Source organism: Oncorhynchus tshawytscha, linkage group LG16 (genome assembly GCF_018296145.1).
Source record: "Oncorhynchus tshawytscha isolate Ot180627B linkage group LG16, Otsh_v2.0, whole genome shotgun sequence".
NCBI classification, from domain to species: Eukaryota; Metazoa; Chordata; class Actinopteri; order Salmoniformes; family Salmonidae; genus Oncorhynchus; species Oncorhynchus tshawytscha.
The window spans coordinates 47,799,359-47,825,794 of record NC_056444.1 but is presented as its reverse complement, the minus strand read 5'-3'; the positions used below and the strand labels follow the sequence as shown (position 1 = coordinate 47,825,794).

Genomic DNA, 26,436 nt, shown 5'->3' with positions numbered 1-26,436 from the left:
CAACAGGCCAACAAGCCCTCAGTCCAGCCTCTCTCAGCCTTTTGCAGACAGTTTGAGCACTGATGGAGGGATTGTGAGTTCCTGGTTACACGTGGTCTGCCACTGTGAGAACGATTGGCTGTCCGTCCTGTCTCCCTGTAGAACTGTCTTAGGTGTCTCACAGTACGGAAATGGCAATTTATTGCCCTGGCCACATCTGCCGTCCTAATGCATCCTTACAGCATGCCTAAGGCACGTTCACGCAGATGAGCAGGGACCCTGGGCATATTTATTTTGGTGTTTTTTGTTGTCAGTAGAAAGGCCTCTTTAGTGTCCTAAGTTTTCATAACTGTGACCTTAATTGCCTACCGTCTATGTTAGTGTGTTAACGACCGTTCCACAGGTGCATGTTCATTCATTGTTTGTGGTTCATTGAACAGGCATGGGAAACAGTGTTTAAACCCTTTACAATGATTACCTGTGAAGTTATTTGGATTTTTACGAATGATCTTTGATCGTTTCTTTTGCTGAGTTTACGTGCGGTAAAAACACTACAGCTCCATGAACACTTCTCAGCATCTTGAGACGTCTATCTTGCTCCTCAGATAAACAGTTTAAGAGCAGATTAAAAAAGAACAGCTAGGTTTTTACACCCAAGCCCCTTAACTTGGTAGCTTCCTCATTGCCTCTGACTTATAGAAACATCCTCACAAATCGTCACGTTATTGCCCATGTTTTCATCGTGTTTTCATTCCCACTAGAAAATAACATTTCCTCCAACATGCTATAAAGGGTTTTAATATCCCACGTTGTTCATAAACTCCAACAGAGAGAGAGAGAGAGAGAGAGAGAGAAAGAGAGAGAGAGAGCTTTACAGTTTTCTCCACAGCTCTTGATAATATAATACCAGGGTTCCTAGAGGACTTCTCTTAGATCTGGTTCAATGGGGCCATACAGTAAAGTACATGTTACAGTACATGTTAGGTTTTAGTTGCCGGTCAAACTGGCTGACCATAAGGTTTTCACCTGCTTTGCCCACTGGTTTAGTGGAACAGGCTAGGTAATACCAGACATACAGTGGCTACCCCACATTGTCACGGGCACATTTCTTTGGTGTTTGTCTGGTTCATTTCAATCAGGAAGAGGAGTGTCAGGATATAACAGCCTCATTCCTACACTCATCATCATCTGAGTCCAATCCAAACCACACGCGCACTCACACCAACACACACACACATACCTCTCTCCCCCTCAATCCAGTGTGGTTTATTTGTCAAACTGACAGCTGGACTCCCAGGCTGAGATAGTTGGCCAAACAGACTCCCTCCCTGGGTTTAGTCTGAGCCAGAACATCCTGAGAAACACAGACAGACTGGCTGAGGCGCTGTAGTTGGACTCTGTGTGTGTGTGTGTGTGCGCGTACGCGCGCATGCTCGCGTGTGTTTATGTGTGTGCGCTCCCACCATATGACACCACAGGTCCAGCCTCTCACCAGCTTGCTTGGCATGGACAGGCCTTGGCTGGAAGAGGTTTGTTTTGTCAGACATCCAGTTCGACATCAAACATGAATACACCCTCCTCCTCTGCTCTCCTCTCGTCTTTTTCTCTCCTCCCTCTATACGTCCATCCCTCCATCCTCAGCCAGCTGCTCCTTAGACATCTGTTTTACCAGGTGAGATTCCAAAAGGTGTTTCCTCCTGTGGGCTGGAAAGAGAGCCTCCTTCTGTCCTTATAGCCATCTGTGTGTGTCTGTGGGAAAAAGAGGAAGAGCAACAGGCGGAATTTAAAGGAAAGGATTGTACATGTAGGAAATTATACCAGATGAATTAGATGTCACACCCAAGAAGACTCAAGTCTGTAATTGCTGCCAAAGGTGCTTCAACAAAGTACTGAGTAAAGGGTCTGAGTACTTATGTAAATGTCATATTTCGGTTTTCTAAAAACCTGTTTTTGCATCGTTATTATGGAGTATTGTGTGTAGATTGATGAGGGGGGAAATAATTGAATTAGAATAAGGCAGTGAACTCAACAAAATGTGGAAACAGTCAAGGGGTCTGAATACTTTCCGAATGCACTGTATGTTGGCCTTCCCCTCTATGATCACTTCTCTAGCCAGGTTAGTGTCTCCACAAGCTCCAATCAAGGCACAGTATACCCCTGGCTACATTTCTATTGTTCAGTGGCCAGCCAGTTAAGGCACATACCCCACTGTAGGATTCTGCTGATGCAGTGTCTTCACCCCTCCCACTTCCTTTTCCCCTCTCACTCGTTCTGTCCCCATTTTCTCTCTACTCTGCATTCCTCCTCCTCACTGTGGCCTGATGGACTCCGAGTATGAGTGGAGGGAGGGAATGGATGAAGAGAGAGGGGGGAGAGAAGAGTGGACGGAGTGGCGGTGGGGGTGGGGGCTAAATGGTGAGGAAAGTGCAGTAGCCACACATTCGCCCCTCTGTCTCTCTGCCCTGGAAGAGTCAGCGTGTGAAAAGCCTCTAGGAGCAGCTAAGAAAACTCATTCATGCATCCATCCCTCTCTGATTTCACAATTCAATCAATCCTATATAATCAACGAGGCAGAAAGAGAGGGAAAGAGAGAGAAATAGAGAGAGAAACATTGCTTTCTCCACCATTATAATGGCTGCGTTCTCTCCATTCTTTCCTCCCAGAGCAGAGGAGAGAGAATGAGGGGAGTCAGACCATTGTTACCTACAGGGAGAATAGGCTTCCTAATTTACCATAAGCCTCTACTATTCAGTCCCAGGCTCCTTTAACCACTGTGTCCCGCTAAGGCAATAATTGGAAAAGTCATTCCCTGCTTAACACCCATTAATTAGTTCCTTTCACTAATAGAGAGAAGGGTATTGTATTGCTCTCGCCCTCCTCACCCAGAGCCCGCACACAGGCCACATATTAGTCTGTATCACACACACATGCTTGTGTGTGTGTGAGTGTGTGAGTGTGTGTGTGTGTGTCTGTGTGTGTGCATTTGCGTGTGTGTGCTTATAACTGTTTGTTTATCTGCGGGAACTAGCAACATGCCATTGCCACTCTCTCGCCTCTCTGGTTGCAGTGACCTGATGGATTTTGTTTTACATTTTATTTTGCCTTTATTTAACCAGCTAAGCCAGTTGAGAACAAGTTCTCATTTACAAATGCGACCTGGCCAAGATCATGCAAAGCAGTGCGACAAAAACAACAACATAGAGTTACACATAAACAAACGTACAGTCAATAACACAATATAATAAAAATCTATGTACAGTGTGTGCAAATGTAGAAGATTAGGGAGGTAAGGCAATAAATAGGCCATAGAGGCGAAATAATTACAATTTAGTATTAACACTGGAGTGATAGATGTGCAGATGATGATGTGCAAGTAGAGATACTGGGGTGCAAAAGAGCAAGGAGATAAATAACAATATGGGGATGAGGTAGTTGGGTGTGCTATTTACAGATGGGCTGTGTACAGGTACAGTGATCGGAAAGCTGCTCTGACAGCTGATGCTTAAAGTTAGTGAGGGAGATTTAAGTCTACAGCTTCAGTGATTTTTGTAATTCGTTCCAGTCACTGGCAGCAGAGAACTGGAAGGAAAGGCGGCCGAAGGAAGTGTTGGCTTTGGGGATAATTAGAGGAATATACCTGCTGGAACGCGTGCTACGGGTGGGTGTTGCTATGGTGACCAGCGAGCTGAGATAAGGCAGGGCTTTACCTAGCAAAGACTTATAGATGATCTGGAGCCAGTGGGTTTGGCAACGAATATGTAGAGAGGGCCAGCCAACGAGAGCATACAGGTCGCAGTGGTGGGTAGTATATGGTGCTTTGGTGACAAAACGGATGGCACTGTGAGACTACATCCAGTTTGCTGAGTAGAGTGTTGGAGGCTATTTTGTAAATTACGTTGCCGAAGTCAAGGATTGGTAGGATAGTCAGTTTTTCATGCAGCGAAGGAGGCATTGCTGGGAAATAGGAAGCCAATTCTAGATTTAATTTTGGATTGGAGATGCTTAATGTGAGTCTGGAAGGAGAATTTACAGTCTAACCAGACACCTAGGTATTTGTAGTTGTGCACATATTCTAAGTCGGAACAGTCCAGAGTAGTGATGCTAGTCGTGTGGGCGGGTGCGGGCAGCAATTGGTTTAAGAGCGTGCATTTAGTTTTACTAGCATTTAAAAGCAGTTGGAGACCACGGAAGGAGTGTTTAATGGCGTTGAAGCTTGTTTGGAGGTTTGTTAACATCTCTGGGATATGTGGGACGCCAAAAGCCAGACAAAATGCAGAGCGCCAGATTCAAATAAATTACTATAAAAATCAAACTTTCATGAAATCACACATGTAAGATACCAAATTAAAGCTACATGTGTTGTAAATCCAGCCAACATGTCAGATTTCAAAAAGGCATTTTGGCGAAAGCTAACGATGCTATTATCTGAGGATAGCACCTCCGTAAACAAAAGAGAGGCGTGATACAAAACGCAGGCGTGACACAAAACGCAGAAATAAAAATATAAATCAGGCCTTACCTTTGACGAGCTTCTTCTGTTGGCACTCCAATATGTCCCATAAACATCACAAATGGTCCTTTTGTTCGATTAATTCCGTCGATATATATCCAAAATGTTAATTTATTTGGCGTGATTGATCCAGAAAAACACTGGTTCCAATTTGCTCAACGTGACTACAAAATATCTCAAAAGTTACCTTTGCAAAAATATTTTTGTAATACAACTGTAGGTCTTTTTTTACGTAAATAATCGATCAAATTGAAGACGGGATGATCTGTGTTCAATACAGGAAGAAAACAAACTGATGCTACCTTTGAAGTGACCCTCGTTTTGAACAGGGCTACTTCTTCATTACACAAAGGAAAAACCTCAACCAATTTCTAAAGACTGTGGAAGCGGTAGGAACTGCAAGAAAGTCCCTTAGAAATCTGGATTCCCAATGAAAGATCATTGAAAAGAGAGTGACCTCCAAAACAAAAATCTAAATGGTTTTTCCTCTGGGTTTCGCCTGCTACATAAGTTCTGTTATACTCACAGACATGATTCAAACAGTTTTAGAAACTTCAGAGTGTTTTCTACCCAAATCTACTAATAATATGCATATATTATCTTCTGGGGAGAGGAGCAATGGAAATACTGTCCCCTGTCACCAAGAAGTTAACACAGTGTCCAAAGAAGGGCCAGATGTATACAAAATGATGTCGTCTGTGTAGAGGTGATTCAGAGAATCACCAGCAGCAAGAGCGACATCATTGATTAATAGAGAGAAAAGAGTCGGCCCGAGAATTGAACCCTGTGGCACCCCCATAGAGACTGCCAGAGGTCCGGACAACAGGCCCTCCGATTTGACACACTGAACTCTATCTGAAAAGTAGTTGGTGAACCAGGCGAGGCAGTCATTTGACAAACCAAAGCCATTGAGTCTGCCGGCAGTGATTTGACAGAGTCGAAAGCCTTGACCAGGTCGATGAAGACAGCGGCACAGTGCTGTCTTTTATCGATGACGGTTATGATACCTTGAGTGTGGCTGAGGTTCACCCATGACCAGCTCGGAAATTGCTGCAGGGGGTGCAGAACTGTTGGCCGAGGTAGGGCTAGCCAGGTGGAAAGCATGGCCAGCCGTAGAAAAATGCTTATTGAAATGATCGATTATCGTAGATTTATCAGTGTTTCCTAGCCTCAGTGCAGTGGGCAGCTGGGAGGAGGTGCTCTTATTCTCCATGGACTTTACAGTGTCCCAAAAATGATAGTATCTGTAACTCCACCTGCTTGGTGGGATTTACTCTGTTGTTTCTGCTGCTTTAGTGTAGAGCTAGGTACATATCTAGCAGTTTCTTGTGAGCGTGTGTGTGCGTGTGTGCACATGTGTTTCTGGAGGGGCTGCAGATCCTGATTCTTCGTGGTTGAATGTCAGTCCCTTTGAACACCAGGCAGACCACAGTACCTAATTGTCACAGTTATGACAGGCCAGATCATTGGTGTGTGTACATCAGGACTAACTGTAGGTTGTAGTACCAAGGAAACTGCATCTCCACTTCTTATTTCATAAATACTTGTTGTTGGGAGACCCTAAAACAACACAAAGCACTGAGAAGGAGAAAGAAAGAGAAAGAAATTCGTAGACGTGAGAGTGTCATTTCATAATCGCGCCACTTTTTAAGACTATCCAAAGGATTACCCCCCCCAATTTTTTTTATTTTTTATGTTTTGCATGTCTGTACAAGTTTAAATATAATTTGACAAATATTTATTTGTCCTAATATAAAAGTAGGAAATTGGACGTTTTCTTTTGAAAATATCTAAAGAGATATCCTTTCTTATAGTATTTTCCCACACAAAAGGGTCTTTTATAGAAAATCCTTTAAATGGTTTGAGGTTTTTACAGATTATATACAAAGCTGGAAACTAATTCCAAGTCCAAATAAGTTTTCCTTTTTCATTTGTCATTTAATCCAGGATTGCAAAGAAGGCAATATTATTGTATTGTGTATGCTTGTGTCTGTGTCTGTGTCTGCGTGTGTGTGGTTTTGTGTGTGTGTGTGTGTTTTTGCGTGTGGCTTTGTGTGTGTGCGCGCATGCGTGCAAGCGTGTGAGTACGTTCATGCTTATTCACCCACATTTCAAACCTCAACTCAAACAATAACACACGGCCAATGTTGGAACCACTCCCTGGCCAATGCCGGCTGTAGATGGCAATGTTGTTCTTTGGACGTTGCAGGCGACTCTGGCAATATATTGTATGTTCTGTATTACCAAATCCAGGCAATAGTGGTAGTGGAACATGTCTGGATCAAATGCACCAGTCATGTTATGACTTGTCTGTGGCACTTTTTAGTTAGTAGGACTCTGACGTTTAGTGAATAAGGTTTGACAGATCTTGTCCAATGGGAGAAGGTTTAGCTGGGGTCATGACCCCAGGTGCCAGTGTGATCTCCAGTGGTTCAGACAGCAGTATACGTCACAACCTCCCTCCCTAAAACAGAACACACGTCTCATTTGAGATGTAGTGGAGTTTGACTTCTCCGAGTCTCCAACTGGCTTTTCATTTCCCCTTTACTTACTGGTGTGTGTGGTTGTGTGCGGGTGTGTGCTTGTGTGTACTTGTGCGCGCATGTGTGTGTGTTCCCATAGGGCGGCACACAATTGGCCCAGCGTCGTCCGGGATAGGATTCGGCAGGGGTAGGCCGTCATTGTAAATAAGAATGTGTTTTTATCTGACTTGCCTAGTTAATAAAAAAGTGTGTGTGCGCGTCTGCATTTGTTGTGGGAAGATACATATGGTGTAGAGTGTGTACCTCCTACAGTACGTACAGTGCCTTCTGAAAGTACACCCTTTGACTTATTCCACATGTTTTTTGTTGTTGTTACAGCCTAAATTCAAAATGGATGAAGTATATGTTTTGTCTCGCCCATCCACACACACTACCCCATATAGTGACAAAGTGAAAAGATGTTTTTAGACATTTCTTTGTACATTTATTGAAAATGAAATACAGAAATATCAATACATGTTAGAATCCCCTTTGGCAGCGATTACAGCTGTGAGTCTTTCTGGGAAAGTCTCTTAAGAGCTTTCCACAACTAGATTGTACAATATTTGCACATTATTCTTTTTAAAAAATGATTCAAGCTCTGTCAAGTTTGTTGTTGATCATTGCTAGACAGCCGTTTTCAAGTCTTGCCATAGATTTTCAAGACAATTTCAGTCAAAATTGTAAATAGACCACTCAGGAACATTCAATGTATTCTTGGTTGCAACTCCAGTGTGTACATTGCCTTATGAAAGTATTCAGACCCCTTGACCTTTTCCACATGTTTGTTACATTACAGCCTTATTCTAAAATGTATTAAATACAAAAAAGTCCTCAGCAATCTAAACATGTGATAGGAGTGCATTCAAAGCACAGGATTTTTAAATGTTTGCAAATGTATCAAAAATAAAAACAGAAATACCATATTTACATAAATATTCAGACCCGTTGCTATGAGACTCGAAATTGAGCTCAGTTGCATCCTGTTTCCATTGATCATCCTTGAGATGTTTCTTCAACTTGATTGGAGTCCACCTGTTGCAAATTGAATTGAGGTCCCACAGTTGACAGTGCATGTCAGAGCAAAAACCATGAGGTCATGAGGTCGAAGGAATTGTCCGTAGAGCTCCGAGACAGGTCCCCAAGAACACAGTGGCCTCTATCATTCTTTCAGTTTCAGTTTCAACTTCCACCTGACTGTGCTGCTGCTCCAGTTTCAACTGTTCTGCCTTATTATTATTCGACCATGCTGGTCATTTATGAACATTTGAACATCTTGGCCATGTTCTGTTATAATCTCCACCCGGCACAGCCAGAAGAGGACTTGCCACCCCACATAGCTTGGTTCCTCTCTAGGTTTCTTCCTAGGTTTTGGCCTTTCTAGGGAGTTTTTCCTAGCCACCGTGCTTCTACACCTGCATTGCTTGCTGTTTGGGGTTTTAGGCTGGGTTTCTGTACAGCACTTTGAGATATCAGCTGATGTACGAAGGGCTATATAAATACATTTGATTTGATTTGATTTAATTGGAAGAAGTTTGTAACCATCAAGACTCTTCCTAGAGCTGGCCGCCCAGCCAAACTGAGCAATCGGGGGAGAAGGGCCTTGGTCAGGGAGGTGACCAAGAACCTGATTGTCACTCTGACAGAGCTCTAGAGTTCCTCTGTGGAGAAGGGAAAACCTTCCAGAAGGACAACAATCAGGCCTTTATGGTAGAGTGGCCAGACTGAAGCCACTCCTCAGTAAAAGGAACATGACAGCCTGCTTGGAGTTTGCCAAAAAGCACCTATCGACTCTCAGACCATGAGAAACAAGATTCTCTGGTCTGATGAAACCAAGATTTAACTCTTTGGCCTGAATGCCAAGCTTCACATCTGGAGGAAACCTGGCACCATCTCTACGGTGAAGCATGGTGGTGGCAGCATCATGTTGTGGGGATGTTTTTCAGTTGCAGGGACTGGGAGACTAGTCAGGATCGAGGCAAAGAGGAACCGAGCAAAGTACAGAGTGATCCTTGATTTTAAAAACTTGCTCCAGAGCGCTCAGGACCTCAGGATGCGGCGAAGGTTCAACCTTCCAACAGGACAACGACCCTAAGCAGACAGCCAAGACAACGCAGGAGTGACTTCGGGACAAATCTTTGAATGTCCTTGAGTGGCTCAGCCAGAGCCCGGACTTGAACTCGATTAAACATCTCTGGAGAGAACTGAAAATAGCAGCAATGCTCACCATCCAACCTTGAGAGGATCTGCAGAGAAGAATGGGAGAAACTCCCCAAATACAGTTGTGCCAGGCTTGTAGCGTCATCCCCAAGAAGAATCGAGGCTGTAATCGCTGCTGCCATATGTGCTTCAACAAAGTTCTGAGTAAATGGTGTGAATACTTATTCACATGTGTTTTTTCCCTTTTTTCATTTATAACAAATGTGCCAAAAATTCTAAACTTTCCAAATGCACCGTTCATTTGGCCTGACAAAATGTGGAAAAAGTCAAGGGGTGTGAAAACTCTCTTAAAGCACTGTATGTGCCTACATTTATGTTTACACACCTCTCCTTGTTTGCTTCCTCTCTCCTTCTCTCTCAATCTGCAGTGGTGAGTATTGTGTGGGCTGAGCTGAGCTCAGAAGGCCTCTACTGGGGACAAACACACACACAGTGCTACAATCCTGTGCTCTGAATGCACTCCTATCACATGAAACAGAGACGTCCGGTGCTCCGTGAGCTTTTCGTTTCCAACAACAGCGCTAAACCCTGCAGGAGCTAGCTAGCCAACGCTAACCCCCCCCAGGGCGAATTCTCCTCAGGAGTCCAAGCTGTCATCTCCACTAGCACTAGCTCAGCCCATAAAACCTCTTAGATGTTAAGTCCCCTATATAGGGGACTTTGAGCGATTCTGGAACGGTTCCGAACGACATTTCAGTGTACAGCAAGCTCTTTGAACGGCACAACATCAATTGCCTTTACACTCCCTAAAACCACTAGTTGTCCCGATTCGTATGCGCTATTGCAAGCGCAGCTTCACAGACACAGGAAATCGATTATTTCCATGTCAAGCATCATGTGACATATTTTCTGGCCTATCCAGACAAAGAAGCGATTCCCTGTGCCTGTGCAACTCACAGCTGCACATGCAATAGTGCATATGAAACGGGAGAGTCTAGGGGATGCAACAATTAGTAGTCTCCTCTTGCCGTGGTCTTATCAGATGGATTTGTAGCTGCCGACAGGAAAAAATATAGAACTCATTTGTAGAATTGAAACAAGACCACTTTCTCTTGGTCACAGACGGGCGAAATCGCTTTGTGCCGAAGTTGTAACGTCTTTGAATGGTGACTCAGCGCTGCTCAGAGAACATTTAGTAGAAAAGTCTGTCATCAGTTATATGAAATGGTGACAACATTGTACTGTCACTAAGTATGATAATTTATTTTACATTTATAGGCCGAAATCTTATAATAAGTCGTTTACAATTTGATTGAAATGCTTTCTAAATATAGTAACAGTCATTTCAAGCCCTATTGCCCCACTTTTGTTGAATAGTAAACATTTATATATGATTTTTCATATTCTCATAATATTTGTACAATGTACTTGAGCTTGTGTCCTCTGAAAGGTGTACACCTCGTCAAATTATAACTATTTTTTACCAGAAAGGTGAGTTCCAGAACTTTCTAAAAAACTATGCAGCGTTTCCAGTTATTGTTTATGGCCGTCTCATGAAAAATAATTACTTTTGGGTGTGTCTATTTTAGGTGGAAATCTACATTTTGCCCTATCAATAATACACAGACAGTCAGACAGCGGGAGAAGTAACACACCTGGATTGGACACAGTGTTCATTATTAAGGTCATGGATTTAATGTGTTTCAGACTTTCTACATACAAAACATATAGACGATTATTATAAAAAGTCAAGTCGGGTCTATTTTAAGTGAGAGTAGGAAACATGACACAATACTATATGAATTACATTGTTTTATATACAGCGAAAACAACGCTGTGCAAATACGATAGAAATGGAAATGTCGCAGGAACATTTAGGAGCTGATCCCCCCGTCCCCCCGTCCTCTCTGCACCCAGCAGAAGTACAGAGAGCATCACTCCTCTATCCTATTCCTCCTCTCTATTATTCCACCTCCTCCCCTTTCCTCTCCCTTGTTTTCCCCGGAGAGCCGGCAGCACGATAGTTTCTCATTTGATTCAGTTTTGCCAGGCAGAGGGGAGCTCGGCTCACTGATAAGATCTCCTTATTACGCAGACAAGTTTTCAGTAATGAGGAGAGTTGCTTTGATCCGTCGACAAATAGGTCATTTAACCAGTGTCTGCGTTCTGACGAGAGACGTTATACTGTCTCACAAATTCACACACACACGCACGCACACACACCCCTTTGTCTCTAACAAGAGGAGAGGGAATGAGACAGAGAGAGAGAGAGAGGGGGGGGGAGGAAAACTGCTCTTGATTATTAGCGCCTTTCAAAATGAGTCCCTTTATCATTCATTACCCAGCGGAGGGCTGTGAGTGTGTAAGCACGTCTCACATGCCCACAGTGACACACACACACACACACTGACACACACACCCACCCACGGTGACACACCCACTCTGACACACACACCCACGGTGACACACAACTCACACAAAATACAGTGGAATCAAATGACTGTGATGTTTTTGACAGTGCCCCTTAGCAATACACTGATGTTGTGTGAACGTTGTGGGAGGGGAAGGTAATTGGCTGGAATGACCAGGGAGACATGCGTTCAGCTGATTCTCCCCCAAGCAGGAGGACTTGGAAGCCGGTGGGAAATCAGGGGGCGGGAGGAACGGGGGAAGAAATGAAGGAGTGCTATCACTTCTAACTGGGAAGGATTTATGCGCCGCTGCCGAAGCCAACGGATTGAAGTAAGTACATTTTTTCATGCATGGTTTCTGTCCCTGAAATGGAGAGAAAGAGAGAGTGAGAGAGAAGGGGAGGCAGGAGAAACACAGTAGTTTAGCCGTGGAGAATTTTGAACTGGAAGCAGCAAATTAAGTTGGTAAGGTTTCCATCCTCCCACCCCGCCTTAATGCTTCAGCTAAATGAGCATGGAGGACAGTAGTTAGGGGAGGGAGAGTTCAACCCAGCTGCTAGTTACACCTATAGCCCTCTCTCCTCTGTTTGTTGTTGTTGTTTTTGAGGATGGAAAGTCTTTGAAGTACAAGTAGCCAATCTGTAAAAAACAGCTTGTTAATTACCATGGCCGTCAGCTTTCAAGTAATTCACTGCGTTGGAGCATAGGCCTTTGCGCAAGTACGCACGTGTGTGTGTGTGTGTGTGTGTGTGTGTGTTTGCTGTATGTAAGTAGTAGTTCCTCCAGAGAGGGCTGTGAGCTTGTGTGGGGGACCATACTGTTACAACGCATTGAGAGTGGAGGGAGAGGAGGAGGAGGAGGAGGACGATGATGATCCTGGTGATGATGATGATGATGACAGGTTGTTATGGTGATGCTAGGATCAGTCTGGATGACAGCTGTCTGACACACTATGTCCTAGTCCTTCCCTGGTTAGTCTCAGGCTATTCTCTCTCCGGGCCAGGATCCTAGTGGGTCAAAAGTACTGTCAAATTGGTACCGTGAGTGCTGAAAGATGGAGACAACTTTGTCTTTCACTTTACGACCACTCGCGGCTCGCTCCTGAAATAGTCACTGATTGGAGAAGAGGTGTTGGGATAGGAGGTGTGTGTGTGTGTGTGTGTGTGTGTGTGTGTGTGTGTGTGTGTGTGTGTGTGTGTGTGTGTGTGTGTGTGTGTGTGTGTGTGTGTGTGTGTGTGTGTGTGTGTGTGTGTGTGTGTGTGTGTGTGTGAAATAGTAGCACTAGCTCTCTTCCCTCTAATGGAAGGAAGTTGGAGGGCTGGCTAGCACCTTATGCGGGAGCTAAATTGACAGACCCCCTCAAATGAAGCCCAATTACTCTCCACTTCAGCCCAAATCACACTCCGTGCAATTAACTTAATGTACTTAATAGCTCTTCTGCTCTGAAATGTGTGGGTGGGTGGTTGGGTTCTTGTGTGTGTGTGTGTGTGTTTGCACAGTCATGTGTGTAGTATATCACCAGCTATTCTCTCCGTAGGTTCATCTTTGGTTTACTCGCAGGTTGATGTTTATTGTCATGAGTCTTTTTGGTCTTCATTTAAGGTTAGGGTTAGGCATTAGGGCTAGCAGGGTGGTTAGGGTTAGGTTTAAAATACGATTTTATGACTGTGTGGCTGTGCCAGCTAATCTCTACATGAGTCTTCTCAGAAATGGTTTATTCTTAACCCGTTCAAGTCCTTTTACAATATATGGGGCGGCAGGTAGCCTAGTGGTTGGAGCGTTGAGCCAGTAACCGAAAGGTTGCTGGATCGAATCCACGAGCTAACAAGGTTAAAAACCTGTCGTTCTGCCCCTGAACAAGGCAGTTAACCCACTGTTCCCCGGTAGGCTGTCATTGTAAATAAGAATTTGTTCTTAACTGATTTGCCTAGTTAAATAAAGGTTAAATAAAAATAATAATATAGCATCATGTAGACACGTGTGCTTGTGAGAGAGGGAGACAGAAAGGGGGAGAATGTTGCAGGCCTCACTCAACTTACATTGAGATTTGCTTATGCTGTACAATATATGGATTTCTTTATATATTGTTTTTATATATATCGGTCCAGACAATTATTACGATTTGAATGTATAATGATCTGAGAAAAAGTCAAATAAAGCTGATAAAATGAGTCCATTGAATTTGTTTATACTGCATGCACTCTAGGGGTATGCATGGGAGAGTGAGAGTGTGTGGATTTATTTAAATATGGTTTTTATATTTAGATACCGCTACAGACAATCTATAAAGTGCTTTCGGAAAGTATTCAGAAGTTACGTTACAGCCTTATTCCAAAATGGATTAAATAAACATTTGTCCTCATCACTCTACAGTCAATAAACCATAATGGCAAAGCGAAAACAGGGTTTTAGACATTTTTGCAAATGTTTATAAAATAAAAACAAAAATTGAAAATACCTTATTTACATCAGTATTCAGACTTTTTGCTATGAGACCTGAAATTGAGCTCAGGTGCATCCTGTTTCCATTGATCATCCTTGAGATGTTTCTATAACTTGATTGGAGTCCACCCGTGGTATATTCAATAGATTGGATGTGATTTCTATATAAGGTCCCACAGTTAACAGTGCGTGTCAGATTCAAGCCATGGGGTCGAAGTAATTGTCCTTAGAGCTCCGAGACATACTTGTTGGAGAGGTGGCATTCTATGACAGTGTCATGTTGAAAGTTTCTCAGCTCTTCAGTAAGGGTCATTCTACTGACAAAAGTGTGTCTATGGAGATTGCATGGCGGTGTGCTCGATTTTATACACCTGTCAGCAATGGGTGTGGCTGAAATAGCCAAATCCAGTCATTTGAAGGAGTGTCCACATACTTTTGTATATATAATGTACGTACCCCACCAGACACGCCACTATGGGTTTCTTCACTGTTCCCAAAACAAAAAAAGATTGAATAAGTCACTCAGTTATGTATAGAGCCATGTCATCGTGGAATGCTCTGCCATCAGTGGTTACTCAGGCAAAAAGCTAATTTAGCTTTAAGAAACTGATGAGAAAAAAACACACATTGTATCACAGCTCCTCTCCTCTTCTAAAGGTCTAATTTAACTGTATATAATAGTATGATTATGTATATATGAATAGTGTGTAATATTTTTCTTGGTGTCTCTCCAATATATATCTCTTATTTTTCATATATATATGTTTTTTAGATGTAATTTGTATTATTTATTTCTATTTGAATGTCCTTTCTCATGTATTTGTATGTTTTACGTGAACCACAGGAAGAGTATCTGCTGCATGTGCAGTAGCTAATGGGCATCCTAATAAACTAAACTAAACTTCCTTAATAACAGTGTTTACGAGAAGAGTTTGACATTTTCATTTTCTTATTTGTCTTTTTCGGCTCACGTTGTGACAGCGTTCGAGGCACAGTCCCTGTAAGAGCTGTTTATTAAAACTCCAGCTGTCAAGCAGAAGAAAAATGCTCTTTGCAAATGTATGTTGATTTCTTTTTCTATTCACTGAAAGAAAGAGAAATATTGAATTTCCAGTTTGAAGTACCCCAGTTGTGCCAAAGAGAATGCGTTCTGCACCATTCTGTAGCACTAATGAAATTCACAGCTATAGCTGGGAGTGCTGAGTTATGATGGATGTGTTTGTTTGTGTGTGTTTGTGTATGTATGTATGTGTGTGTGTGTGTGTGCCAGAATGCCTGTGTGTGCTTTGTGTATTTTTGATGAATATACAATATCTGATGATTGTCCCCTGGCTCTGGCCCACGGTATCATTGGTCTCCCAGCCTCGACAGTATATGATGATCTAGTCCTGGAATCAACGCTTAACCAGTCACACCAATGAATGAAGTGGCATGGAAGAAAGTATGGTTTACCATCAATGTGTGGTACCTTTCTATACGGCATCACCGTCTACCACTAGGGAACCAACACATATTTCATAACACACTGTCAAGGCAATGTTATTTCTCCAATCTCCCATATTGCTCAATGCTTGAATGTGCTTCGAAAAAGATGAAACCCGATTTCAGAAGCAGTAGTAAGACCACAGAGTTAAAAACTGACAGTGCCTTACTGTGTCTTGTCTGCAGATCCGTTCGGACCAGGACCGTAACATCTCCATCCGGTACAGCATCACGGGGGTGGGAGCGGACCAGCCACCCAATGAGGTGTTCAGTATCGACCCTGTCGCCGGGAAGATGTTCGTCACCAAACCCCTGGACCGAGAGAGGAGATCGTCGTACCATGTGAGTCACACGCGCGTAATTTACGCACGCGCACACGCACACGCACCTGTGTAATGAGTTAGTGACAGGCCGGGCAGGTTGTCCAGATGAAGTGTTGATTGAGAGAGTGAAGGCTGAGGCTAGCTACAGCTACATGACATTGACCAAGTACCAACACTCGCCCTACAGACCATGAGAATGACTCTACCACAATTGGTCACCCACTCATTCATGCTTCGCTCTACAATTGTGTGTGTGTCTCTCTCTCTCTGTCTCTCTTTCTCCTTACCCCTCACATCTCTCCATCCTGTCTGCCACGCATTTGTTGGACTCAGGGAGCTCGGAGGTCCAGCTTTCCAGGAGGATGCAGGATCGATGGGGTGATTTGTTAGGAAAGGCCCAGGCTTGATGACGTCTGCTTGACTTAAAGCTCAGTCCCAGGCTGGATGGAGGTGAATAGCATCCTCTAACTGTACACCAGTTGGGCGAGGTGAGGAGCGCAGGAAGACAGGTTGAGGAAGAGATAAAGCTGTCAGAGCTGGACCTGTGTCTCTGTCGGACACCATTAAAGAACCGAATGTAGCCACACAGTCAGCAACTATACATTATCCTTTACGTACGTAAGACTGAACAGAACATGAGCTATGCTTTGTGGGTAAAATTTCTGTTTCGTTATCTTACAACTGTAATATCCTTGAAGGTGGCTAATGCTTCCTCAAAGCGACTTTGTAGGCAGCTTTTTCATTCAGCATTGGGTTTTAATGTGCGTTTCTGATTTCATAACACGGATTAAACAGAGACACAAAGTTTGAAGACCAAAACTTTCTCGTCTTCAAAATAAGCACACTCCGATTCATAGCAGGCCAGGGCATCCAATCAGATAAAAAAAAAAAAAAAAAAAACTTTCAAAAAAGGAAGAAGTCAGTGTTCTGGGTCTTGTGTTATCTCCATCGGATGCTTGGCCTGTGCCAAGTGCTGGGCGCCACGGTGCGTGGCGTGGTGTGTGTTGTTTCCTCCCTCGTACCCGGTGCCTTTCAAGATGATAACTTTCATTCGGACCCAGAATTACATCTTGGCTTCTTTAAACACGGCTGGTAATCTCTTACTGGCGGTGTTATTGAATGAGGGTGTGGGGGCCGCATGCCGCAGCGCAGGGGGAGAGATAAGGGCTTGCGGGCTCCCAGGCTGCAGTGTAGCAGAGTGCCAGTGCAGCGCTCGGATATTGGGTGCAGGGCCAGATCAGACGATGCAGAGGGAAAAAGTTAAGTCAAATTAACCTTTGGGAGACCTGGCTGATTCAATTTTTGTGAGATGCAGAGAGGAGAGAAGAGGGGAGTGGAGGGCGGCGAATAGAGGGTGGGGGAGAGAGGACGTTCACCTGTCTTAGAGGAGGGAAGTGGATGGTGCCTCCTCCTAATTCTATTTCCCGTCACAAGGCCACAACCCTGCGGTCGGAGGCCTCGCTATGACCATCTTATCAGAAGCATCGAAAAGGTGGAGGACCTGCGGCTTCAACTCTCCTCTCAACTTATTTTGTTTCTCTTCTTCTTGAGAATCAGATGGGTCTTGCTATGTCTGCTCCAGGATCCTGTTGATAGTCATCTCAGACATTCTGACAGGCTACATATTTGCCAGCCTTAGCCTGTAGCAGTGGGATGTTAGTCCAGGAGTCCCCTATATAATTCCTAAACCTTCACTATTTTAGTCTAATGGGATATTGTTGAATAAATCCTCTTTTGTGGACTTAAAACATGCCAGTAAGGTCAAATAGCAGTATGTCCAGTAACCCCCTGAAAATATGTTTTGTTTCATTTTTCAAATGGAGTCTGTTAGTTTGGCTCTCTCGCTGGGTGCAGTAAAAACAGAGCGTAGATGTTTATTGAATCTTAACAGATACTCTATAACTGAGTTATGTTACCAGCGTTTTTCTCCCTCAGTGTTCTTTATCAAAACATTTTTCTTTCAGATATCTGGACATGCTCCCCAGCCTGTATCGATGTGGGTATTAATCCCATGTCCAAACTTTGTTTGAAATCCTAGAGTTGGCTGCTGCTATTGATCTACGACAGGACACAGCTGAGCCTGGCAGCGGTTCACATCAAATCGCTGTGTTTGTGATGTGGGCTAGAGGTTAAGAGATTTTGGGATTCCCCTTTAAAAAAAACAACAACAACAGAATGTTGGACTGAGATCCAAGAAGACCAGGAGAAGAAGGATACAAGGAAATAATATTTTTAAGGGAAGTCAGCTTTTTATAAAAGAGGTTGTTGTGTTGGTTACTTTGAAGACACCAGTTCTGAGGATTCGGTGTTGGAGATGAGAATGGACAAAATTTTAGGGTGTGACATTTCTCCCCCAGAACTTTACATTTAAATTAAATATAATCATAGCTGTTGTTTTTCTGGTATATATTATTGGTGCCCGTCGGTCTGCACAATTGCACAATTGATGTATGCAATGCAACATTGTTTGTTTCTCTCTGTTCCTGTTGTTTTTCCAGAAATATGCCTTAATGCAGTGTCTAGTACTGGTTGCCACACTGCATATCAAGCATATCATGTTACCGATGTTGAGTTTGTTAATGGTAACTTAACTGACCCTCTCTCTCTCTCTCTCTCTGTCTGTCTCTGTCTCTCCCCCCAGCTTCGTGCCCATGCAGTGAACATGAATGGTGAGCGGGTGGAGAGCCCCATAGACCTGTACATCTATGTCATAGACATGAACGACAACCGGCCTGAATTCAAGAACCAGGTCTACAACGGCTCTGTGGATGAGGGCTCCAAGCCAGGTAAACACAGGAAGGAAGGGAGGGAGGGAACACACCACCTCACCACCACCTCAAACACCACCTCTTTCTCACAGACATGGACGGACGAAAGCTACGATGTAAATCACACTGCAGAGAATAGTGAGTTTTACAACAGTCTTTGTACCTTCCTTTGCTATTCTGCGTGAGAAGAACCGAGCCCGAAGAGGATACCGTTCGGGGCTTTTATGTTTCTTTTTTTTAATAGATTTATTCTGCTTCACATTCCACTTGATATAGACCAGAGGCATTTATTCAGATGGAGGGCTTCTGTCCTGCAGTGTGTTCATTTAGCCAGCTCTAGTGCTGGGCTGCATGGCCATAAAGCTGTGGATGTTGTGGCTGGAGAGGATATTGAGGATTAAATGTGCCAAGCTGCAGCTGTAGCTCCACTGACTCATTTTATGTGTTCCCTCATGAGGGAGGTGTGTGTGTGTGTCATGAGGGAGTGTGTGTGTGTGTGTGTGTGTGTGTGTGTGTGTGTGTGTGTGTGTGTGTGTGTGTGTGTGTGAAAGATTGAGAGAAAGACTGATGAGCCAGGACTTATTGCACTAACGGTGATCTGAAATCTGAAGAGGTTTCCTGGGCCTAGCTGTGTACTTTACTTTTCTCACTAACTCTCTCTTTCGTTCTCTTTTTCACTCTGAACCGATTTTGCTACAAACTCTCCCACCCCAACACAAGGAGGCACGCACACGTGCACACACACACGTGCACACATCCCCAAACCTCAGCGGTAGCATGCGTGACATGCAGCCGAACAATAATCATAAAAAAATAGTTTTAGAATCTAGAGCTCCAGTGGTTTCAGTGGGAAGCCAATTACTGAGTTGAATTCGCTTTCAAATTAAAGAGTCATTTAGAGCCCTAATCCTGTCAGGCACAGAGCAGGACGCCCGTAGAAAGGGTCCACATTAAGCCCCCTAAGAGTGGCGTTTAATGAAATTACCCAGGCGATGGGTGACACGGTGTGAGTCTCCATCTCTCCTCTCTTTTTTTTCTACAGAAAGGGAGACCGAGAGAGAGAGATGGGTGGAAGATTTATACTTTCCTTCATTTGAACCAAACCAAAAGCAAAGCCCCTTTCTGCCTGTCCTTTATCTCTCACTGTGTTCCTCTGGTCTTTCTTCCTCTCCTTTCTCTGAGTCCTTTGGAATCTTCCTTCTCTCTCCTCTGCCCCATTGACAAATGCTGCTTTGAAATGTAATGGAGTTTGAGATGCGGGCCATGGTGTGAATTATCTCTGGACGGAGCCTGTCGCTGGGATGATATCACTATCTCTGGTAATTAGAATTGTATGGAAACTACTGCTGGAGAGGAGAGGACTGAGAAAGAGAGCAATTGGAAAGGGGACTGGGACAGAGAGAGAAGAGCGTAATAAGGAATAGAGGAAGAGGGAGAGATCAGTGTGTGTATGAACCAAGGTTATTATAGTAAACAAAACAAAAAAAATCCTAACAAATACAATTACAAACCCGTTTTGAAATACTAAAATTGTACTGAAACTATTATATAAGACTCCAAAACGAACTAGAATAAAATAAAATCCATCACGAATTAAGTTCAGTTTTATTTTTTTATTTTTTTATTTTTTTGTTTTTCTCAAAATATTGGGGTTTTCTAATCACCATATGCATTAGTGATATCTCTAAAAACACAATAACTACAGGATAATATTGGAACTAAATATAAATGTGTGTGTAAAACGTTAACTAAATAAAAAACATCAAATCAGATTGATCTGACACTAACCGAAACAAAACTGAACTTGTACAACTAACCTTGTGGGGACACACAATTCAGTCCCATTCAAAATTGTATTTTCCCTAACCCCTAAACCTAAACCTATCCCTAACCAATACCTTAATCCTAACCTTAACCCTAGCTCCTAACCCTAAAACTAACCTTAGCTCCTAACCCTAAACCTAATTCTAACACTAATTCTAACCTTAACCCTAAACCCCCTAGAAATAGCATTTGACCTTGTGGGGACTGACAAAATGTCCCTAGTTGGTCAAATTGTTGTTTGTTAACAATTCTTGTGGGGACTACTGTTCCCCACAAGTATAGTTAAACATGTCCCCCCACACACACACACACACACACACACACACACACACACACACACACACACACACACACACACACACACACACAGCTTTAAGTACTGTTAAAGCTTCAGGCATTCTAAATGAGTGTGGCTATAGGAAAACATAACTGGCTCTAAGAATACAAAGAACAAAGAGATTTTCAGCTTGTCCGACAATGTTATGGAAACACTGTAACCATCTGTACTGTGAAGGTTTCCCACACCCTCTCTCTTTCACACTCACAGAGATGCTTCAAAGGTAGGCAGCAAGAGTGGAGTGTGTATGATTGTGTGTGTGTGAGAGAGAAGGTGTGTGTGAGGGCGGGAGTAAGTGGACAAGTTCCTTTTTCATGGCCCGGTGCCCCCGGTGGGCACATTTTCACATTTTAGGCCATTCCATTGGTCCTTAAGTGAAGTCTCCACTCACCCGGGACACACGGGCCATGCAAAACGAACTTGTCCACTTACTCCCGACCTCACACACATCTTCTCTCACACACAATCATACACACTCCACTCTTGCAGCCTACCTTTGAAGCATCTCTGTGAGTGGCCTATTCCTTTTCACTTCTTCCTGTGCCATCCAAGTCTGTGCATAGCCTAGTCAGTGGTCAAGTTAACAGGTTGCTAGTTAGCTACACGATTAGCTAGCTAAACAATGCAGTTTGTTTTCAAACCCCAAAAAATGTGCGGCTCGCGAGTAGTTTAAAACGGCCTGCGGCATGCACGTATCCGCAGCAGAGATAAAAACAAAGCACTGGTAATATTGGGTATAATTATATCATTTAATATGCCATAAGTTTCACATGATTTTGGCTAGAGGCACACGGTCTTCAGCAGAAAGCGGTTTCATGTAAAGGTGCCAGCATTGACTGTAGCAGGTGTTCCGTGTCGTGTTCTGTGCATAAAGGGGTCTGTGCGGAAACATGTGCGCTTAGAAGTGCTGCTCCATGGCGATAAACAGGTCACCCGTTAACGTGCTAATAAAAACACACAACTATAGTAACCTTGGTTTGAATGTGTTTGCGTGCAGTGTGTTTGTCCCCACGTTCAGTATGTACGCCCAGATTGACTGTTGCCTCCTCGTCCTCAGGTACATTTGTGATGCACCTGGCAGCCTTCGATAACGACGACAACACCACGGCCAATGGGATGGTGCGCTACCGGATCCTGTCCCAGACGCCACACAGCCCCATCCCCAACATGTTCACCATCAACAGCGAGACTGGAGACATTGTCACCGTGGCAGCAGGCCTCGACCGCGAGGTCAGTAACCCTGGTAACGCTGGTGGGATGTGTCCTCGGTGAAAAGTAGAGAGTTTTTCTGGTCAGGTCAAAACAACTCCTGGCTGTCCACATAAGAAATGAGGATAATGTGAAGGTGAATAGCAGTGCTGCAACTGCCTCCGGGAAAGTTATGTAACAGAATCAGGCGTTGTGTTGTTTTTAGGCTATTTCCATTGTATTTTTCAACTCAAAAGAGGTCCATTTTTGGGCCTTAAGGCGTGTGTGGTTGTAGCCCATCTAGCATACATGTTCTTCATGGGTGTCTGTCACCACACGTCACGCTCTGCTCAGTGTTACCCAAGCCGCCCCCTTGAGGTCACCTTGTTTATGGAGCTGTCACGTTATGACTACATCCTAACATCTTTATTTAAGTGACACGGATGTCCCTGTGACAACACTCTCAACGCCCTAAAGGGAATCTCTCTGCTGCATCACCCTAGCTACCTGTCACTGCTGACAGACCTATTAACAGCGCGTCATGGAGCCTTCAGGTGTGTGTGTGTGTGTGTGTGTGTGTGTGTGTGTGTGTGTGTGTGTGTGTGTGTGTGTGTGTGTGTGTGTGTGTGTGTGTGTGTGTGTGTGTGTGTGTGTTCGCACCCTTGACACCTGTCAAACACACACTGAAGTACATGGAAGGAAGGAAGAGAGAGGCTGATGAGTTGGACATGGAAAGAGAAAAGGAAGGGAGGGATGAGAGATAACGGCAGGTAGCCTCTAGTGGTTAGAGCGTTGGACTTGTAACCGAAAGGTTGCAAGATCGAATCCCCGAGCTGACAAGGTCAAAATCTGTCGTTCTGCCCCGGAACAAGGCAGTTAACCCACTGTTCCCAGGCCATCATTGAAAATAAGAATTTGTTATTTCAACTGACTTGCCTAGTTAAATAAAGTAAGGCAAAATAAAAATATATAAAACATATAACTGAGTGATACAGAGAGGGAACAGTATGAAACAATATGGGAGACACAAGAAAGGAAGGAAGGGAGGGATGGATAGAAAAGGAGATAAATTGATGAAAGAGGAAACATTTTAGCTTGACCCCTGCTTGTTGTTCCACATCTCTTTTATCCAAACACTGCCAATCTAACCTAATTCATTCCCAATGTTGGATTAGAGCTCTCACACACACACACACACACACACACACACACCACACACACACACACACACACACTGTACACAAGCTCACACTGAAATACACACAAACATTCTTTCTTTCTTTTACACACAAACACACACACAATCTTTCAGTTGGCACACACCAATGTACTTACCTCCGAAAGTTTCCTCCAGCATTCCCGTAGAGAACAGATAAGAACACCCTTACCCTTGCAGAAATCTGAGTGCATATATACATAAACATGAATACTTAACAGAACAGGAGGCTGACAGAGAGCGAATGAGAGAGTAGCACAGGCTTCGTTGTTACTCTAGCCCAGTTTGCAGAGTTCGGCTACAGTCTCATAAAGGTCTCTCTGCCTGCCTTTCCTCAGGAGACGCCAGCTTAAAGGAGGTTTTCTCCAAGAAGCCAGATGTCTAAGTGTGCCCTCTCTCTGATCTATCACTTTCTCCCCTGACTCCTCTCCCCTACCACACATGCCTTTCAACACGTTCCCTTCTTCCTCACTCTTCCCATCCACCGCTATAGTCCTCTTATCCTTAGCTCTCGCTTTCCTTCTTCTTCTTCGTCTTTAAAAAAAAAACTTGTACGCTACTCGGCTCATCCCAGCCTCTGTATCCTTCCTCTGTCGTCTTTTCTCTTTCCCTTTGTTTCGCCATGGTCTAGGAACCGGTAGACTCAGTGGCAGCAACTCTGTGGAGAAGCAGCTAGTACAGTGCAGGACAGTGTGGGGGCGTAAGGGCGTAGTGTGGAGAGTAGTTGGTGATCTGTCGTGGTTTAGAGAGGTTCCGAGGTGCTCTACATAATTAGCGGCTTGTCTAATTAGTGGGCCAGCGGTACACACTGCAGATTCTCCCCGATAGGACTGGTGGGCCAGCTAGGGCTCCTGAACAAGATGTGTGTTTGTGTGTGCGTACTTGCGTGCATACGTGCACGTGTGTGTGTTCGTGTGAGCGCACATCTGTGTGTGCATGTGGGGATGTGAATGTGTGTGTGGTGGGGGGTCGAGAGGCTGCTGAGCAGAGCTGAGCTGAGCTGTCTAATCCTTCTGATGTGGATTCACAGTCTAATTGGGATATTTACTCTGTAATTAGCAGGTGAGGGAGACACTGGGAGTGTAATTGGGAATCCCAGGGAAGAGACACATTATCCTGACAGCTCCCAGGTCCTGTCCCCTATGCCTGCCTGCCTGCCTGCCTTGCCTGCCTGTTTGTCTGCAGCCTGGGACAGGGGGAGAGAGGGAGGGAGGTATACACACAAACAAACTCAAAAGGGTTTTCATAAAAACACATACACATACCGGTATAACCAAATCTCTATGAATAGGGCAGCATTCTAAGGTGAATGGGTTGGTTTCAGCACCATGGACAGCTGAGCATTTATGTTGAACTCAGAACCATGGACAGCTCTTACATGGGCTGGTTGTGTAAAGTTGTGACACATTCAGCTTCTCTCAGCTGATTCTCAACTCTCCTCCTTTCTAAAATGGTAGCTGTGAATTGTAGGCTACACATAGGAGAGCTGGTTGCCCCAACGCAACACGTGAGGAAAGAAGAACATTAACCAATTTCTAAAAAGGCAAAGCAACTGTGTGAAGAGTAGGGGGAGGAGGTAAAACAAAATGGAGGGAACATTTCTCTGTGTTCCCCCAGGTAGGAGTGCTGTTCTGTACAGACAGCTTCAAAAAAACACTTTCAGCGTTCCTTTCCACAGTGCTTGGGCTCCCATTAAGATGAGTGATAGGGCCCGAGGTAGGGGCCAAGGTAGGGGAGGGAGAACAGTCATGGGAGGGGATGAACAAGCCGTTTTGCTTCTAATTTCGTCAGAGACATACCGGATCCACACTAGCAAAGCTGTTACCAGGCTAAAGGTTTGTGGCTGAGGAGAGAACCACAGTGGGTGTAGAGGCAACCTAATGTGTGTGAGAGAGAGACAGAATGTGTGTTGTGTAAAATGGTTTATTATTTCTGCACAACCTAAAGAAGAGGATACATTGACCTCCTTGAACTCGTTATGCAGTTTTGTATGATTGAGCATTTGAGTGTTGTTTTTTTTCTCACTGTGTGTGTAAGTTTGATTTCTGGTTTCTCTTCTAACTGTCTCTCTCTTCTCTCTGTGTGATTGTCCTGTAGAAAGTATCCCAGTACAGCATCATAGTCCAGGCCACGGACATGGAGGGCAACCTAAACTTTGGCCTGTCTAACACGGCCACCGCCATCATCTCTGTCACAGACATCAACGACAACCCGCCGGAGCTCACCTCCAGAACCGTGAGTAGAGAGTAGGGCTGTTGCGGTGACCCTGTTACCACCACACCAGCAGTCATGAGTCTTGACCGCAGTAAAATTCCCTCAGGACGTGCGTAGTATCCAACTCGCTAAGGCTCAATTGTCCTTCTAACCATTCTCACGTCATTCAATCAAAACAGTATTGTGCTTTTACAACTCACCTCACTGCGATTGATCGATTTGAAGAAACACTACGATTGATCCATTTGAAGCAAGAAGTTCAACAACAGGTTGAAACTGAGTGGAAAACATGGTGATTGTGAATGTGGCTTCAAAGCCTAACAACGAAATGGACAGTGCTTTCTAAGGTGATGATCAATTCAAAACACTCATATGCATATTAGAGCTTATACATATGCATATTAGAGCTTATACATATGCATATTAGAGCTTATACATATGCATAGGCCTATATATGCCTGAAAAAAAGAACAAAAAACTGAATTTAAATAAGGATTATGCTGTTCGTTGTACAATACATAGCCTACCGCATATTACGCACCACAGAATAATATTTTTTTAAATTGTTTAAGATGTCTTTAATTGGTCTAGCCTATATTCCAAAAAGAAAAAATTTGTAGTCATGGCCTTTGAGTGTGGACTGTATTATAATGCATACTGGATGGACTGGTTACCTTATGCTAGGGAGAGGCCTGGGCAATGCTATTGGTTCATTACTTGTGCAGGGCGGCATTACCGAGTTCGCTTACAATTCTAGTGTATTTGTATTTGTTTTTGAATAGCGTAGTAATAGGGTGTCACATTAGGCTACCGTTATCGGCAGAATATCTCACCACCGTGAATTTCCATCTCCTCCCCTCTCTCCTTCATTACTTTCTCAAGCATGCAGAGAGAGGAGGTGTCAACAGATTGATGAAACATGTTTAGTTGTGAAAACATGTTACTTTCGATGTTCCCAAACAGATTTCAGACGGTTTCCCCGAATTAAGCACTTGGTAGCTGAAGGAACAGGGTTGTGGAGCCCGTGACATACAGAGTTTGGGTGGAATATCACTTGTCG

At 43.9% G+C, this 26,436-nt stretch overlaps 1 protein-coding gene across 1 annotated transcript in view; it reads left to right on the top strand.

Moving 5' to 3' along the window:
- The window catches only part of LOC112215777 (cadherin-4-like), a 404,729-nt gene that overhangs the window by 332,224 nt on the left and 46,069 nt on the right, over nt 1–26,436 (top strand). Inside the window, exons 6-9 of the mRNA XM_042299244.1 lie at nt 15,693–15,848; nt 18,471–18,615; nt 21,816–21,988; nt 25,260–25,397. Of these exons, the coding sequence (XP_042155178.1) occupies nt 15,693–15,848; nt 18,471–18,615; nt 21,816–21,988; nt 25,260–25,397 (612 nt within the window). The remainder of the gene's footprint in view (nt 1–15,692; nt 15,849–18,470; nt 18,616–21,815; nt 21,989–25,259; nt 25,398–26,436) is intronic.